Source organism: Alosa pseudoharengus, unplaced genomic scaffold (assembly GCF_046254945.1).
Source record: "Alosa pseudoharengus isolate Yale_2024_CS ecotype anadromous, Long Island Sound unplaced genomic scaffold, YU_APseudo_1.1 YU_APseudo_1.1_scf_12, whole genome shotgun sequence".
NCBI classification, from domain to species: Eukaryota; Metazoa; Chordata; class Actinopteri; order Clupeiformes; family Clupeidae; genus Alosa; species Alosa pseudoharengus.
The window spans coordinates 33,998,503-34,013,611 of record NW_027468587.1 but is presented as its reverse complement, the minus strand read 5'-3'; the positions used below and the strand labels follow the sequence as shown (position 1 = coordinate 34,013,611).

Below are 15,109 nucleotides of genomic sequence, written 5' to 3'. Positions count from 1 at the left end.
CGCACCGAATTCGAGGAAAAACCCACAAAGGAACGTGTTTATGGAGTTCAGTAGGTCTATGGTGCATTGTTTGAGATACAATGCCGGGACAGTTTGGAGCCGGCCCCATAGATCAAACAGCAGGGTGGGCTGCCCACTGTCTGGCCTTGGTCCAGGTTGATGGGGACATTGTCTGGGCACGCGTTCCATAATCATTTTTTTTGGATGCCGATTAGGGTGATGGAGGATTGTTAAGATATATTTATTATGTCTAGCATGGTGGGTGGAGATGCATGGTCTTGGTCCCAGGAGACCTTTGTGACATCAGATTATTTTTTACCAAGCTCACAAGCAAAGGCGAAACTCCCTCATACAATGTTTTTTTTTCTTATTGGTCATTGTGTTAGCAGGGAGCATTTCACCATAAGTTATACACCATACACCAAACATCTGAAAATTGTGCTGATGGGTGCCTGGTGCTATGCTTCACTTTGTAAACACTTGTGAACTTTCCCCCTTGATGGAATTATTACAGTTGTGTAGTTAAGACAATAACACTGCACAGTAACCATCAATATACCATAAACTGGCTCATTTAGTTTAGTCATACTGAAGGTATTTTGAACTCATTGCCTGACCAGGAGCATTTGTTCAGGGGATGTTGCAGTGTAGTCATGTCATAAGACAGCCCATATGAGTCAAGAGATTAGATAAGATATTGTTTTGATTGGCAGCCCAGCATTGTTTTTTAACCTGCATGACCCTCAAGAGAATGAACCTCAAGTTTATTTTAGGGCAGATCTCCTCACTATTGTCCTTTTCTTTCAATCAATCAAAAATGCTGAAATCATTTTGGTTCAGAACGTGCATATATAGGCTACTTGTATAAACTGATATAGAGATTGTACCAGCAATTGGCATTTATAATTATAAATATAATATGTTCTTAAACAATAATGTTACATATACAGTAGGACTCAGTTAAGTGATACTATTCTGATCTAAAATGAACAACATGTGATCCATTAGAATAATAGGACCATATTTTTGTGCGATGTTCCAGTTTTGTCTGAGAGCAAATAAGATCTGCATATATTTACTGTTGGTATGTTTTAAATTAGTATGGAACAGCATGTATAGGCTACACTTACCTCTCACTGCCTGGCAAACTTTTATTTTATACTTTTATCTATGCCACTCAGTGCACCAGTCTATCTGTTTATTATTTTGTTTGTGTGTTTCATTTATTAATTGTTTCTCCTTCTCAACAGATTACCAACTTTATCGTTAGGCCTGAGTCTATTACCTTATGCTGTAAAAGGTTTCAATGGTAAGCTATTATAAGGGTGGTGACTTTACAGTGGCCTTGAGTCCAACTACAGGAACATTCCTGTTGCAGAAGCATGCACTGTGGTGTTTTCGTTTACAGTGGGTGGCAGACACGCGTCAGCCCTATTATGACCAAAACAATGGCAATGAAACATCGCGTTTTTACTGGAAAGTCACTTTAGATGGTATTTGAGATTAGGGACTAGATTCACATTTAGTCTATGGGGAGCAAACACAAATCACGGAACAGCTTTTGTGTGGTCAGGGGAACAAACCTGCCCACAAGTCGTATAATCTAAGCAACACTGACATAATTTAAACAAACAGCCATTGTGTTATTTTCCCCATACAAATTCCATTGGCTCATCTGACATTCTTGTTTCAGATAGCCTATTTTTAGATATAGCTATACCAGCTCATATAAACAAAAAGTCCAGGGATAGGCCCACGGCAGAAAAGTATGCAACCACAATTGTAATCTATCTAAGCCTATCTAGAATGATAGCCTGACCAGACTTGACAGTGTCTGTCCATGCAAATTAGGCAAGGCCAAGGCCCATTACAATTAGGCACTGAATAGGTCTAGGCCTACTCCAGACCAGAACGCTGCAGTTGGCCAATCTGAAGCAAAAAATCTGGGCAAAAATTATAGTTGGCCCATATGTCTTTAGCAAATATGTAAACCTTACAATCCCTTAATATCTAATGGAAATACATGTAAGCTATCCTCCTCCCATTTGACCATAACAATCTAGTCATTGGCAACTCCCAACACTCCTCCAACAGCGGATGACTATAAAAGGAGACATGCAAATCAGTCAGGAGCACTAGGCTACACCAACCACATGAGGTGGATAGGAGTGTTGGCAGGCGTGCTCAGCGCTCCTCAAATGCAATCTGTACTCTTAGGCCAGATTTAAAGCTTGATGTATCAAAGAAGTAATAGACTAAATATTTCAGAATGGACTATTTGTTTGCATTGCTGGAGAAGAGTCTTTGACAACCATTTCGTCTGCCAGTGACTTGTCATATGAAAAAGAATGAAGACGTTACTCGGGTAATTTTGCTTATAATATACCTAATATATGCCTAATGTAGCCTACCTACGACATTTATTGTTTATTAACCTATTCAAAATAGACTTTTCATCACTGTCATGTCAACTGCAGCAGCTACATATTAGGGCATTATTATTTGTGCACTGCACTGTCTGTCTGATTGATTGATGGTGCAAAGAAGCATTGATATCCCTGAATTAGAATAGCCAAACTTGGCTGGCTGTTCCCAAAATAGTCTATTTTTGGTATAGGTTACCTTGCTTAGGCTATAACGTTGTAACAGCATGTGGGCACAATGTATCTGTCAATAAATGGCCATTATGTGCAAGCGCCTCAACCAGCACACGCTGAGCGTTGTATCGGTTTGAATTTTCTTTTAAATTACGTAGTTACTTTTAAACACCGCCCCTCTGCCGCCACACTGTCAAGCTAGAACTAGCTGGCGGGCTTTCCTTCTCGAAGAAAGCGAGTTGAAAGACTGCACCCCCACTGCAACATTAGAAAGGACGGTCGTGGTAGCAGGGATTAATATCAGTTAGATTACTTTTATTTCATGTAGAGGACCCTGATACTCTTTAAAAATTCCGCCTAAAAAGATATTTCGATTTCCCCAAAAGATTGGGCATTTTTCACACGTAAGTAGCGTTAACGTTAAGCTTATCGTACAGTGACATTAGCTAGCTAAAGGTTTTTCATTGTAATATGAGCTAACTTAGCTTGTTGCTAAGAAACTAAATTGTCAGACATATTTTATGTTTATTCTCTACATTGCTGGTCAGTAAAAATAGCCACCTTCGCTAACGTTTGGTCGATAATTTTAGCCTGACTGGGTATTTAATGTTAACCTTCGCTTGCAAATGCCAGTCGATATGTCGACGCACAGTGGGTGTGTTTGAAAATGGACTTGTGCTAAATTCCATTAAGTGAATGCTGGCTTCTTGGAGATCCTTTTCAAGCTACACGTGACCATATATTTCAGTGTTTTTCCTACCGATAACGTTAGTGTTATGTTTTAGCTGCAAACATGGTTTATTTATCAACTTATGATACCGTGTTGAAAATTAAATATCGTGGTGTTATCCTAGCTAGCTAAGTTAGCTAACTTTAACTGGCACATTTTAAGAATAATGTTGATTGATACTTTTTGATGTAGCGCTACAGTGTAACTTGAAATAGAATTTGTATAGCTAGCTTCTAGCCACATTGTAACTTAACCAGATACGTATTTACCGGTCAGTCTTGGCTAATGCAAAAAGGGCGTGTTTAAACTTTAAGCGTCATTAAAACGTTAATGTTCAAACATTAAATTAATGTATACATTGTTATACAATATTATACATAATAACATCAATCTTCATTTTTAGCACCTTAGTTTTTTTATTTGATTTCTCAGTCACAAGCTTGAAAACATAAATATGTCGAGGATGTTGATTAAAGGAAGGCATTACATGCTATTAAGTAAAATACAGGGATATTGTACCGCTGGTTAGGCTAAGTGATTGGTTTAAGAAAACTAGGATAAGGAGCAGGTTGAAAAACAATGTTGTGTTTTTGTCTTCTTACTGTTATGCTCTGTTTATTGACAATGTACATAGTGTGAAGTATACTCCATTTTCTTTTGTGAAGGTGTACATATACCTGGACGTCATAGGGGCAGCTCTCTACCACGAGCAGGTGGACTTCAACGCTGAGCCCCCTTGGGATCCTAGCTGATAGCAGGAGAGTACATTCTCCTGGCGTGTCACAGTGAGTTCCACTTCAACTCCAAGCCTATTCTGGCTATGGTAATATTAACCAGTGTCCCAGCCCCCCACTGCCTGGAGAGAAGATGAGCCCATGTGGCCCTATGTACTCTGGGGTCACTGAGGGCAAACCGGACCCCTTCTGCCCAGCCCCACTCCCCAGAAACACATTATGCAATGTTATTAAAGGTTAAGACATGACGCCAGAACCACTGTATGCATTGTGCGACACTAATGCATTAAACAAAAGCCTTGCCAGTAGCATTCACAGAAACCACCCAGCGGCAATGCAAACAGGCTCCACAGAGGCCAATCCCCAAAGAGGGAGAGAGGCCTTGTTTTCTCAGCATCCAGTGCAGACATCCAGAGGCAGTCTAATTGGTCTGTCTGCTTGGATGTCTGATTCTGTCTAACAACTGGATAGCCTGCAGGGGGGATTTGCTTGCCCTGTGAACACTGTTCTTGGAATTCACAGACCTTTATGCCCATTCCGCTTCCTAATTGAGATCACCCTTTATTTTGTGACATTATTCTTCGCATTAAAAAAATCATTAATAGAATATGTGTGTGTTTATTCCCTCTCTTTCTCTCTCCCTCTCTCTGGCTCTATTCTCTTGGCAGTTTGTTGCATACCTAGGACCCCAAGGGCTCAGAGCGTCCCTCACTCAGGTAATTTATTTTATGACTGTGGAAGAAGAGTACAGGTGAAGATGAAGGGAATCGTAGATGAACTGCACTACACTGTGGACCTCCTGGAGGGAGGCACCGCTCTCATCGATGTCATCGATAACCATATTTACGAGCAGACTTTGGTGAGTTTGATTGCCTTCAAATGGCAGCCATTTTTGTGTGACTGTTTTCAGGTTTTGCCTAGTTCTGTCAGAGAGATTTCACATTTTGCATAATGCCCCATGTTACTGAAGAATTTCCTTTGATCTGCTTCTGTTTTGAAGCCTGTTGTCAGTGCTGACATTGTTTTTCCTCTTCCAAGGAAATTGCTTTAAACTGAACTAGGGTACATCCTTGAGTACCGGTAGTTTATTTGATGCCAAAACACATCTTGTTGTTGAAAGTGAGGGTTGACTTGCGAAAGAGACACGTGAGCCCGTGCCTAAGTCTATTTTTGCTTTCGTCTCTTCCCAGACACAGAAGAACGCCTTCTTTGTTGCAGACCTGGGCGTGATATTGTCGCAGCACGTTCGCTGGCGAACTCACATGGGCGAAATCCGGCCGTTCTACCCAGTCAGGTGCAACAGCAGCTCCGCTGTCATTGAGCTCCTGGCTGCCCTTGGCTGTGGCTTTATTTGTGCCAACAAGGTGAGGGTTTAAGGGATGCCCAGCACATCTTTACTCACGTGCCCCATGGCATGCATGGCTAATGTTGTTGAATGACGTGCACTGCCAGTGTTCTGTTATATGTCCATGTGGGCATACAGTAAAAGATTGGCATTCTGTATTATATATATATAATATATATATATATATATATATATATATATATATATATATATATATATATATATATTTCTGTATTCAAAATAACTGATTAATTTGAGAAAACTGATTAAAACTGATTAACTGATTAAAAAAAATAACGCAGATTAATAGATTCTGTATGACCTTTGACCCCGAGCCGTTGTAGTCAGTAACCATTACATTGTAAAATGAAGTAGAGAGAAGAAAATGTGCTGCCTAGATCATTGATTGGAACACTTACTTTTCAAAAACGGCTTGATGGTGTTGATAAAAATAAAGTGTTGATTAAAATAAAGTCCTCTGCAATGTATGTGATAAAAAAAACTACTTCCCGAAGCACTTTTTAATTTATTTCCTCAGCATATTAGGTCATATCATAGATTATTATGGCCATTATTAAAATAATAATAAAAGAGTTTTTGAACTTTAATGTCACTAATGCTGATTATTCAATGATTCATTTGAATTTAAATATTTCAAATACTTTCACAGCAAAAATCATATATGAAAATTAAAAAAAGAGTATGTATTTAATTAGATTATTTTTTTTAATCGATTGACAGCCCTAATATATATATATATATAAACGTATTTATATTCTGTATTTTTACTCAGTATGAGCTGGAGCTGATTAAGGGCTTTGGCGTCTCTTCGGCCGACATAATCCTTGGTGGCATGTGCAAGCAGCTCTCCCTGATCAAGTATGCCGCCAAAAGCAACGTGGACCACCTCCTGTGCGACAACGAGACAGAGCTGCGTAAAATTGCCCGCTGTCACCCCAAAGCAAGGTAGTCACTGAATCGATTTCCAGGTAGTGAATGGACAATTTATGTCTCACTGCCAGGCATTCTGATGCATGTTCCTGGCCCATGTGTTGCAGGGTGCTGTTGCAGGTGGCCGTGGCTCCCAGTGCGGAAGGGGACGGGCTGGCCATGACCTTCGGCTCCACTCTCAAGGACTGCCGTCACCTGTTAGAGTGTGCCAAGGAGCTGGAGCTGCAGGTGGTAGGGGCCAAGTGAGTCTGAGTGACCCATCACCACACATCAACCTAACAACATCGCCCCAGAGGCACTCCTAACTCATTCAACAACACACACTACAACTGGGGCTGACAAGTGTGAGTCTCAACATAAAGATCACATGATCCAGTTAGCTGAGTCTATGGACTTTTTTTTTTCCTGTTTGGTGGAAGGTTAATACATTTTTTGGTTATGATTATTAAATTCAAATTCCAATAAGGATTAAAAGATGTATTGTAATTAGGGCTGTCAAAATAACTGATTAATTTCGATTAATTAATTTGAGAAAAAATAACTGATTAAAAAAATTAGTGCAGATTAATCAATTCCGTATGACTTTTGACCCGAGCCGTTCTAGGCAGTAAAAATTAGACTGTAAAATGAAGGAGAGAGAAGAAAACGTGCTGCCTGGATCATTGATTGGAACATTTACTTTTAAAAAACGGCCTGATGGTGTTGATAAAAATAAAGTGTTGAAAATAAAGTCCTTTGCAATGTCTGCAGCAAGGAATTTGCATATCACCGGAGTTCATCAACTCTATAGTCGCACATCAATGCAAAGAAATAACTGTTGACATTGAGGGGAGTGTTAATTTATTTTCATTGTGTCCCCTAGGTTATATCTGTGACCTGAAATGCCTTGTATGTGAAAAAAAACTTCCAGAAGCACTTTTGAATTTATTTCCTCAGCATATTAGGTCATAATATAGATTATTATGGCCATTATTTGAACAGTGAAAATAATAATAAAAGCATTTTTGAACTTTAATGTCACTAATCCTGATTATTCAATGATTCATTTGAATTTAAATATTTAAAATACTTTTACAGCAAAAATTATATATGCAATTCATTTAGATTAATTAATCACAGAGTATGTAATTAATTAGATTAATTTTTTTAATCGATTGACAGCCCTAATTGTAATTCTAAATGTCTTGACACACACACACATACAGTGCCACCGCAGTAGGCTACCCTGGCTGTAGCCTGTTCACTGTGTGTGTGTGTGTGTGTGTGTCTGGGGGGGGGGGTGTTGGTGCAAACGGGTGCGAAGTTGGTATTACATTTCATTTGAAGTCTTGATCTTAAGTTGGAGGATCCTGGGGTACCCTGATTACAGTTATGTGTCGCCCATACAAAGCCTTGCTGTTTCAGGTTCCATGTGTCCAGTGGGTGTCAGGACCCTGAGATGTATGTTCATGCTGTCTCTGATGCCCGCTGTGTGTTTGATATGGGAGTAAGTGATTCTAAATGACTGTTTCTTCATCCTCACATGTGCTTTATTAATATTATACAGATTTCTGTTTGTCTGTTTGCTGATCTGGTTGTTTTCTCCTTGCATGTGAACAGGAAGAGTTGGGTTTCCACATGACCATGTTGGACATTGGAGGAGGCTTCAGTGGTTCTGACACTCAGTTAGAGAAGGTAATGGTCAACTGACTGTCCATTCACAACAGTGCTCTGAACATCCTGTACAACTCACATATTGATGCAGGGTTCCCATGAGTCACGAATTTCTGGAAAGTCAGGGAATTTTATCATATTTGAGGCATGGAAGTCATGAAAACAAAATATATGTCCATGCAGAATTGGTGTATATCTGGTTATTAACTTTACTGCTTGCTTGAGTGGTTCTGGTTAGCCCAGCTTTGTTTATTCAATGCCCATTTTATTTATTCATCTTCTGCTCTAAAAAAAAAACACAGAATCTTGAACGCTACACAGCTGCTCTGAAATCTTGTCAGTATATTATACCAGAGTAAGATTACTGATCATCAGAAGACATGTTTGTGGCTCATAAATTAATATTCCACATATCATCAGTGGTATATAATAAACAAAACCTTAAAGAAAACCTGAGCTATGCTGCTATTCAGACGCTGTGCCCACTTTAAAGTGAGGAAGAGAGGGTCAGCGCCCCGTTCATAGGTGCCCCTTACCCTCTACACAGGTACACGCAGCCTTAAGGCCAATGCTGGACATGTACTTCCCCCCGTCATGCGGCGTCTCACTTTTGGCCGAGCCTGGCAGCTACTATGTGTCCTCCGCCTTCATGCTGGCCGTGAATGTCATCGCCAAGAAAGTAGTAGCCCGGGATCGCCAACAGCAACGCCATGGTGAGTTGCAGCCCTGCTCTTGAATACTGAATGATTTCAATGGCGAGGAGTGCAGTGCTGTTGATCTCACTGGCGGTGTGTCTCTCAGATGGCGTGTGCGCCAGTGATGAGCCAGAGTTCCTGTACTACATGAACGATGGAGTGTACGGTTCGTTTGCCTACAAGCTGCTCGAAGAGTCCATCCCAGCCCCCACTGTGCACAAGGTAAGTGTTAGAGGGGGGAAAAAAAGAGTTGCAGTGCTTGCTGAAAAGCTAAACTAGGTCAAGCACTCTTGCTAAAATCCAAAGCTCTGAATCAAGTCATTACACGGTCACAGATCAATAGCCTCTTCCCTGTATATAGAAAAGGCACATACTTGCAATAAAGATGCCAATTCAATGGCGCTTTTTGCCAGACTATAGGACTAGACTTGGCCATAGACTGGACAAAGCATAACCACTGTACTGTATGTTTTGTGTGGCCACAGGCGGTGTCCCCAGAGGAGCCGCTGTTCTCCAGCAGCCTGTGGGGGCCGTCCATGGATGGGCTGGACCAGGTGGTGGAGAGCTGCCTGCTGCCCGAGCTGAGCGTTGGGGACTGGCTGCTCTTCGCTAACACTGGGGCCAATAGCCTGGGAGCCACTGCCTCCGACGAGCACAAGCCGCCTGTCTTCTACATGGTCTCTGCTAGTGACTGGTAAGAGGGTTGCTTCACCTGTGTTGGCCGATGTAGGATGTCCAGGTCTGCATGCAGAGATAACTTGTGTCTGCCCTAGACAGGAGTGCGCAGCTCAGCAGTAATGCAGTCACTAGCTCCCTCCGCTGGTGACATGTGGAAACACAGTTATGCAGCGTTACATTGCTTCCAATGGTGTTGAATTTCTTAAATGTTTTATGTGATCATTTTTATGCCCAGGTACGAGATGCAGGATTTGGGCATCAGTCTGGACACATCCATGAAGAATTTCTCCCTGGTGCCCTACAGTTTACCGTCTGGTCCACTCGCAACCACTGTGTCCACTCCAGCCTAGAGGAGGACCACTAATGGCCCAGCAGCTCTCTGGTTTCTGCAGAGCTGGTCTTGTTGACATTCCAGAGGCAAGGGGCAGCCTGGTTTTCAGGTTTCAGATACGTTGATGAGCGACGTGCCCGCCATCAGAAATAAAAGCGTGAATCAAACAGTGAATGACTGTGTCAACAAGGGACCCTCACAGTCCGGCTCATTAATGCCATTACAGTTTACACGTAGACTTATTTAAATCTAACTTTTTAAAGAGATATATCTCTGAACTTGTGACTTAACTAAACTGACTGTCCAGCACGCTAGTATTTATCGTAAGTAAGTATTTATCGCACAATGAAGACAAACCTGAAAGTATGAATCGAAAGCAGTACATGATTCGTTTTGCTCCAAATTGTTTATTTTCCTCCAGAAAATGTCCCCACAGACCTGATATGTGGATGAATTTTGAAGTTATGTGGCATGCTTACTAGACATTAATCAACCCAGTTTTGTACATTGCTGTTGTCATCAAAATCCTTTGCCATCTTGTGAATGACCTTGAGAGAGTGTGTGTGTGTGTGGGTTTGGTATTTGACTCGTTTACAAGCACCAGATGAGCTGTGTTGATTGATACACTGTATGTAGCTTCATGCTGTTGCTTTTCAACAAATGCTTCCATGGCTGCAGAGGCTTGGGAGCAGCTGACAATTTGCCTGGACATGATGAAAAGCAAACTGCCTCACAACTACTGTGGATGCTATTGTGGTCCTCAAAACATTACTCCGCTTAGTAAGTGATCTAGATGGTGTTGAGGAAGTGCTGCTGGATTTTTTGGAAGTTAAGGTGCAGTTGTGTAGACGGATATCGACAAAGCTACCTTGAGTTTTACCTTCAACCGTATCTTTACCCTGCCCTTACGAAGTTTCAAACCTTCTTGAGTGATGAATTTTTTTTTCTTTCAAGAGGATATTTTTAAAGTTAGCTTTTGATTTGGCTCTGGTTTAACCTGACTTTAAAGCATGTTGACAGGAAGAAATTTTAAATATTAGGCTATACCGTTAACTGGTAATATGCTTTAAGTCTATATTAATGTCTCTTGACTATCGCAAATGTTTGATATGTACTTTCTAAATGTCTGTGAAACTGAACCCTACCTGAATTATAATAATATACACCATGAATGTACTGTTTTGGAATGATTGCATATCCACTCAGGAAAAATCTTCATTCTCATTGTACATGGCACAAAACACATTTACTGACACAAACATTATGTATCCTTAAATGACATAAAAAAAAGGATTTATTTCCATGTTGGAACATTATTCAGTGTGCAAAATACTGTAACAATTCACAATTCTTCTTAGTTGGCAAATACTCCACGATAAACAAACAGGCGAGCAGAAATAACATTAAAGTGACTTTGACGTGTGTACAAATACTTTTAAGGAATCCCTGATAGTCTCAAAGTTGATTGTAATCTTCATATTGGTCAATGCTCCCCAAGAACAGGATAGAGAACAGATAAATATAACAACCCAAACATTATACATGAATGTAGTTTTCAACATGGAGGCATCTGCCATAGCTCTTAAATAGTAACCTATATAGCAACCAGTAAAAAAATAAAAAGAACATAGTCAAAGTAGCCCACATGTTTACATGCCCATTAGTAGCTATCAGCAATGTGCTGGGTCCTAACTGCACCCCTTCATAATAGGGACACTGACACCTAGTGTTGTATCCCAAGAAAGTCCACAATAAGGCACTTGCCAGGTATCTGGTCTTAGGTTTACCATCCAACCTCACCAGGTAAAATCCAGTGATGAGACTAGTTTTTAGCCTTTGCATTTCAGTGCGTACATCATTTTCCAACTGAACCACCTGCATCAGTGTACCATCAGAAGCTGGACTTTTCCTCGAGCACAAGCTCCTCACTGGTTGTAAACTACCCACTCTTCTCCCCAGTGCAGTTTCATGTGAGTGGCTGTAGGGGGCGACACACAGCTGTGAGATGCCCCAGCCTACCCAACTGTAGCTTCCACCCGGGCATTCTGCTGCTGCTGCTGCTGCTGAGGTGGCGCCGAGCGTGTTTAGCTAGGTGATCGCTGCGCATAAACCTGCTCTGGCAGACGGGGCAGGTGAAGCGCTTTTCCCCTGTGTGGGTGCGGCGGTGGCGGGACAGCTCGTCCGAACGAGCGAAGCGCCTCTCGCATCCCTCCCAGCTACAGCGGAATGGCTTCTCCCCTGTGAAAAGGTAGGGAGTGTGAGACAAATACTAATATAACATGGACATGAGTATTGAACTGGATATGAGTGCACACAGAGTCCTAGGATGGTGATTTGCAGGGCAACTTTTTGAGCAATGTCGCTAAGCAACCACATATCTATCTCACTGTGTTCTGATTGGATGATCGTGATAATTTGCCTATTAAAGATTTAAGTTCTCATGAATACAAATGTTGCACAATATCAATGGGAATGTGCCAGTAACATTGCTCAAGAAGTTGCTTTGTGTATCAACAGCTCAACAGAGGGGAAAGTTTTCTGTGCTGATTCTCACCTGTGTGGGTCCTCATATGTGCCTTGAGGTGAGAGCTCTTGAAGTATGTCTTCCCACACCCAGCATGGCTGCATACATGGCTGCGAATCCGGGTGCTCTCTTCTGACTGAGGGCTGACTTGCCTCACCAAGGGCCCGAAGCCAGGCGCCGGGGCAATGGCGGCCAATTTAGTGCCTCCCGGGGTGATGGCCACTGGCTGTTTGGGAGCTGTGGGCTGAGGCACAATGAACATCACAGAGCCCCTGGGGATCTGATGACCCACAAGAACCACAGGAGGATGACACAGAACAGTCGGACTGTCGGTGGGCACCGGTGTCATGGCCACTCCTGAGTTTTCCATTGGTGAGACAGCAGGGATGATCCGGTACTGAACTGGCATTGAAAAAGTGTTTCCTCCAATGGAAAATCCCGCTGCTGCTCCTGCTGAATCCGGATGTATGACCGTTTCTGAGCCCTTGATTATAGTCAAAGGACATGGTGCACACAAGGGGGCCACATGTACTTTTGAATCATTTCCAGCTGAGCCACCCACCTGGGCTTTGTTTGGCCCGTCTGGACTGAGCAGAGGTGATACAGTGTCCACACTTGTTGTGTTCTCAGAATAGCATAAACACGACTGGACGTCTGATGTGTGCCTGATCACACTGGTGGCCTGAGCCCTGGGCCTCGAGCTGCCCTCGCAGCAAGGGGCAGTCTGAACTGGAGCATCTGTGGTAACAGACGAGGGCTCAAGGGTCACAGGACTGTGTGGCGGAGTCATACACTGTAATGACTGGTGAAGGAGAACAGAGAAAGGGGGGTTAGTGATCAGTTCATTAGTCAGCGCTTGTTTTCAGGATGTGGTCTGGATATGGTGTGACTCAATACAATGACACAACCTTTAGCATGTGGCACTCAGCAGTGGTTAGAGAGATCATGACGGGTGTGGTCTGAATGTCCAAAACAACATTCTATATTTAAATATCTATGATTAAAGAATGCTCTATTCTATCAAATGCTGTCATGACTTTCAGTTTGATAGCTCTTTTCAGTTAGAAAGAGTATGGCGTATACACTTACACAAGGCGAGGGATGGAACTGTGCGGGGCCAGGGAGTAGGGACTCTTCACCAAAAGAGTCTGAGAATGGAGTCAGGGGCCTTAGCTCTTTTCTCAGCGAACTCCTGTTCCTCCAGTTGCTGTTTATGGTCATAAGGACCTCCACAGCCTCCATTTCGTTCATGTCTGTGGAGAGCTTTGCCATCTGTCGGCTGTCTTGTAAACAGTCCACATCCATCTTTCCCAAATCTTTCTGTTAGTCAAAACAAAAGAGCTTTTTGTTATTATACTAACACAGTAGCCCTACATTGTAGAATAGCATTAAGACTGAACGACATCTCACGCACACGAAAAACACTCTTTTTCTCTCTAACCCACATAGACAAACAGACACAAAAGTATGATGGGACATGAATGCCGCATACGTTTCCAACATTCATCGAAAGCGAACTGGAGCGTTAATGTGCGTGAGCACTGAACTGAATAACCCTTTACCCACTTTCCCAAACACTACAAGGAGATCGGGTATTTTGGCAAGGCTACGCTTCTTGTGCCGCAAGGTCGACGCATTACAAGACATGGGTAGGCTATAAAATAATTATGTTCGCTGTTTAAATTGTACTTTATCTATACATCCATCATCTCACAAAAGAACCACCAATCCATCCTTATTACACCAATTACCCCGACAGATGAACCACACATTCTATAATATACTCACAGTGCAAGTAGATACACAAGGAACCGTGTTAAACATTCTTGCGTTACAGTTTCAAAAGTATCCCAAACTGTAACTTTGTGGTTGAGTATTTGGATACATGTATCACAGTTCAGGATGCAAGTATCTCCACTACCTATTCCCAGCTTCATTCAAGCAGCATTTCAAATGCAGATACTAAGGGAGGGCACGGTGCAGATAGTATCCAATCATGACCAAAGGTGTGTGGAGCTTTGACCAATGAGGAGATATTTTACGCGTGATCAGTGGATGATACACGCCGTGAAAATAGCGTGGTACACAACACCGTAGGCGTGTAACTGTGATGACCTGTGTGTGGTAAGTCCCCAGTGAGTCACAACCTGACAGGTCGATAAACATGGGGATACTTATACCCTAATATGATGTTAATTTGGACCTAGTCTCAGCAACTATTATATAACCTAGATTTAAAAGGGTATGAGTGATTATGAGGGAGGCATTTGCCTATGGAAAATGTCAGTATATTAGTAGCTATTTAACAGATGAACAGCTAAGATATCTCTTCAAATGTAAAAAAATCGTACCAGTCTATGTGCATAAGTTCTTGTAATAGAGGCCATGCAGGAATAAAGTTTCCCCTTCTGTTTAGGACATTTGTGTGACTTGTCACATGCCAATTCTAAAGGCATTCAGTTTATTTTTCTGAAAACTGCTTCTTCTGGTGAGAATGAAAGATCATCTATGTTGGAGAAGTTATGCTTCATGCATCTCATAAAAGCAACATATAATAAACATTGCAAGCATATTGTAATAAATGATTGACAGAATCATCCAAAAAAATGTGGCTGGCTCTGTGCAAGCAGAACGTTTTTTTCCTGCTGCATGAATCCTGACTCCTGTGGCTTGCATGATGCTGAGAGCATGAGACAGTGATCGTGTGGATTAGGGAAGACCCACCCGTCTAGCCTTGATCTGTGAACAAAGGGGTGCAAAGGGCAGACACAATAGCCAAATGAACACAAGCAGATCTGGTCTGTCCTCACACACTGGTTTTCTAATGTTCTCTCTGTATCTGTCTTAACAGCTGTGACGTTTGAATCAAAT

General features: G+C 41.9%; 2 protein-coding genes across 3 annotated transcripts; one reads left to right on the top strand and one right to left on the bottom strand.

The window, feature by feature from the left end:
- Nucleotides 1-2,152: 2,152 nt before the first annotated feature.
- Nucleotides 2,153-10,886, top strand: azin1a (antizyme inhibitor 1a). Of its 2 annotated transcripts, none has more exons than XM_076280962.1 (12): nucleotides 2,153-2,365; nucleotides 3,993-4,112; nucleotides 4,730-4,920; nucleotides 5,252-5,425; nucleotides 6,200-6,372; nucleotides 6,465-6,599; nucleotides 7,762-7,843; nucleotides 7,957-8,031; nucleotides 8,558-8,723; nucleotides 8,812-8,927; nucleotides 9,191-9,399; nucleotides 9,619-10,886. In XM_076280962.1, the coding sequence occupies exons 3-12, from the start codon at nucleotides 4,819-4,821 to the stop codon at nucleotides 9,731-9,733; spliced, it is 1,347 nt and encodes a 448-aa protein (XP_076137077.1). In that variant the 5' UTR covers nucleotides 2,153-2,365; nucleotides 3,993-4,112; nucleotides 4,730-4,818; the 3' UTR covers nucleotides 9,734-10,886. The 2 variants fall into 2 exon arrangements, with proteins under 2 accessions (XP_076137077.1, XP_076137078.1); XM_076280963.1 differs by lacking the exon at nucleotides 2,153-2,365 and adding an exon at nucleotides 2,822-3,001.
- Nucleotides 10,887-10,957: 71 nt separating this feature from the next.
- Nucleotides 10,958-14,147, bottom strand: klf10 (Kruppel like factor 10). The gene is made up of 4 exons (XM_076280964.1): nucleotides 14,027-14,147; nucleotides 13,328-13,558; nucleotides 12,269-13,040; nucleotides 10,958-11,952 (listed from the first exon to the last, which is right to left on the bottom strand). Exons 1-4 carry the CDS (start codon nucleotides 14,060-14,062, stop codon nucleotides 11,681-11,683), a joined length of 1,311 nt encoding a protein of 436 aa, XP_076137079.1. The 5' UTR covers nucleotides 14,063-14,147; the 3' UTR covers nucleotides 10,958-11,680.
- Between the last annotated feature and the right edge of the window lie 962 nt (nucleotides 14,148-15,109).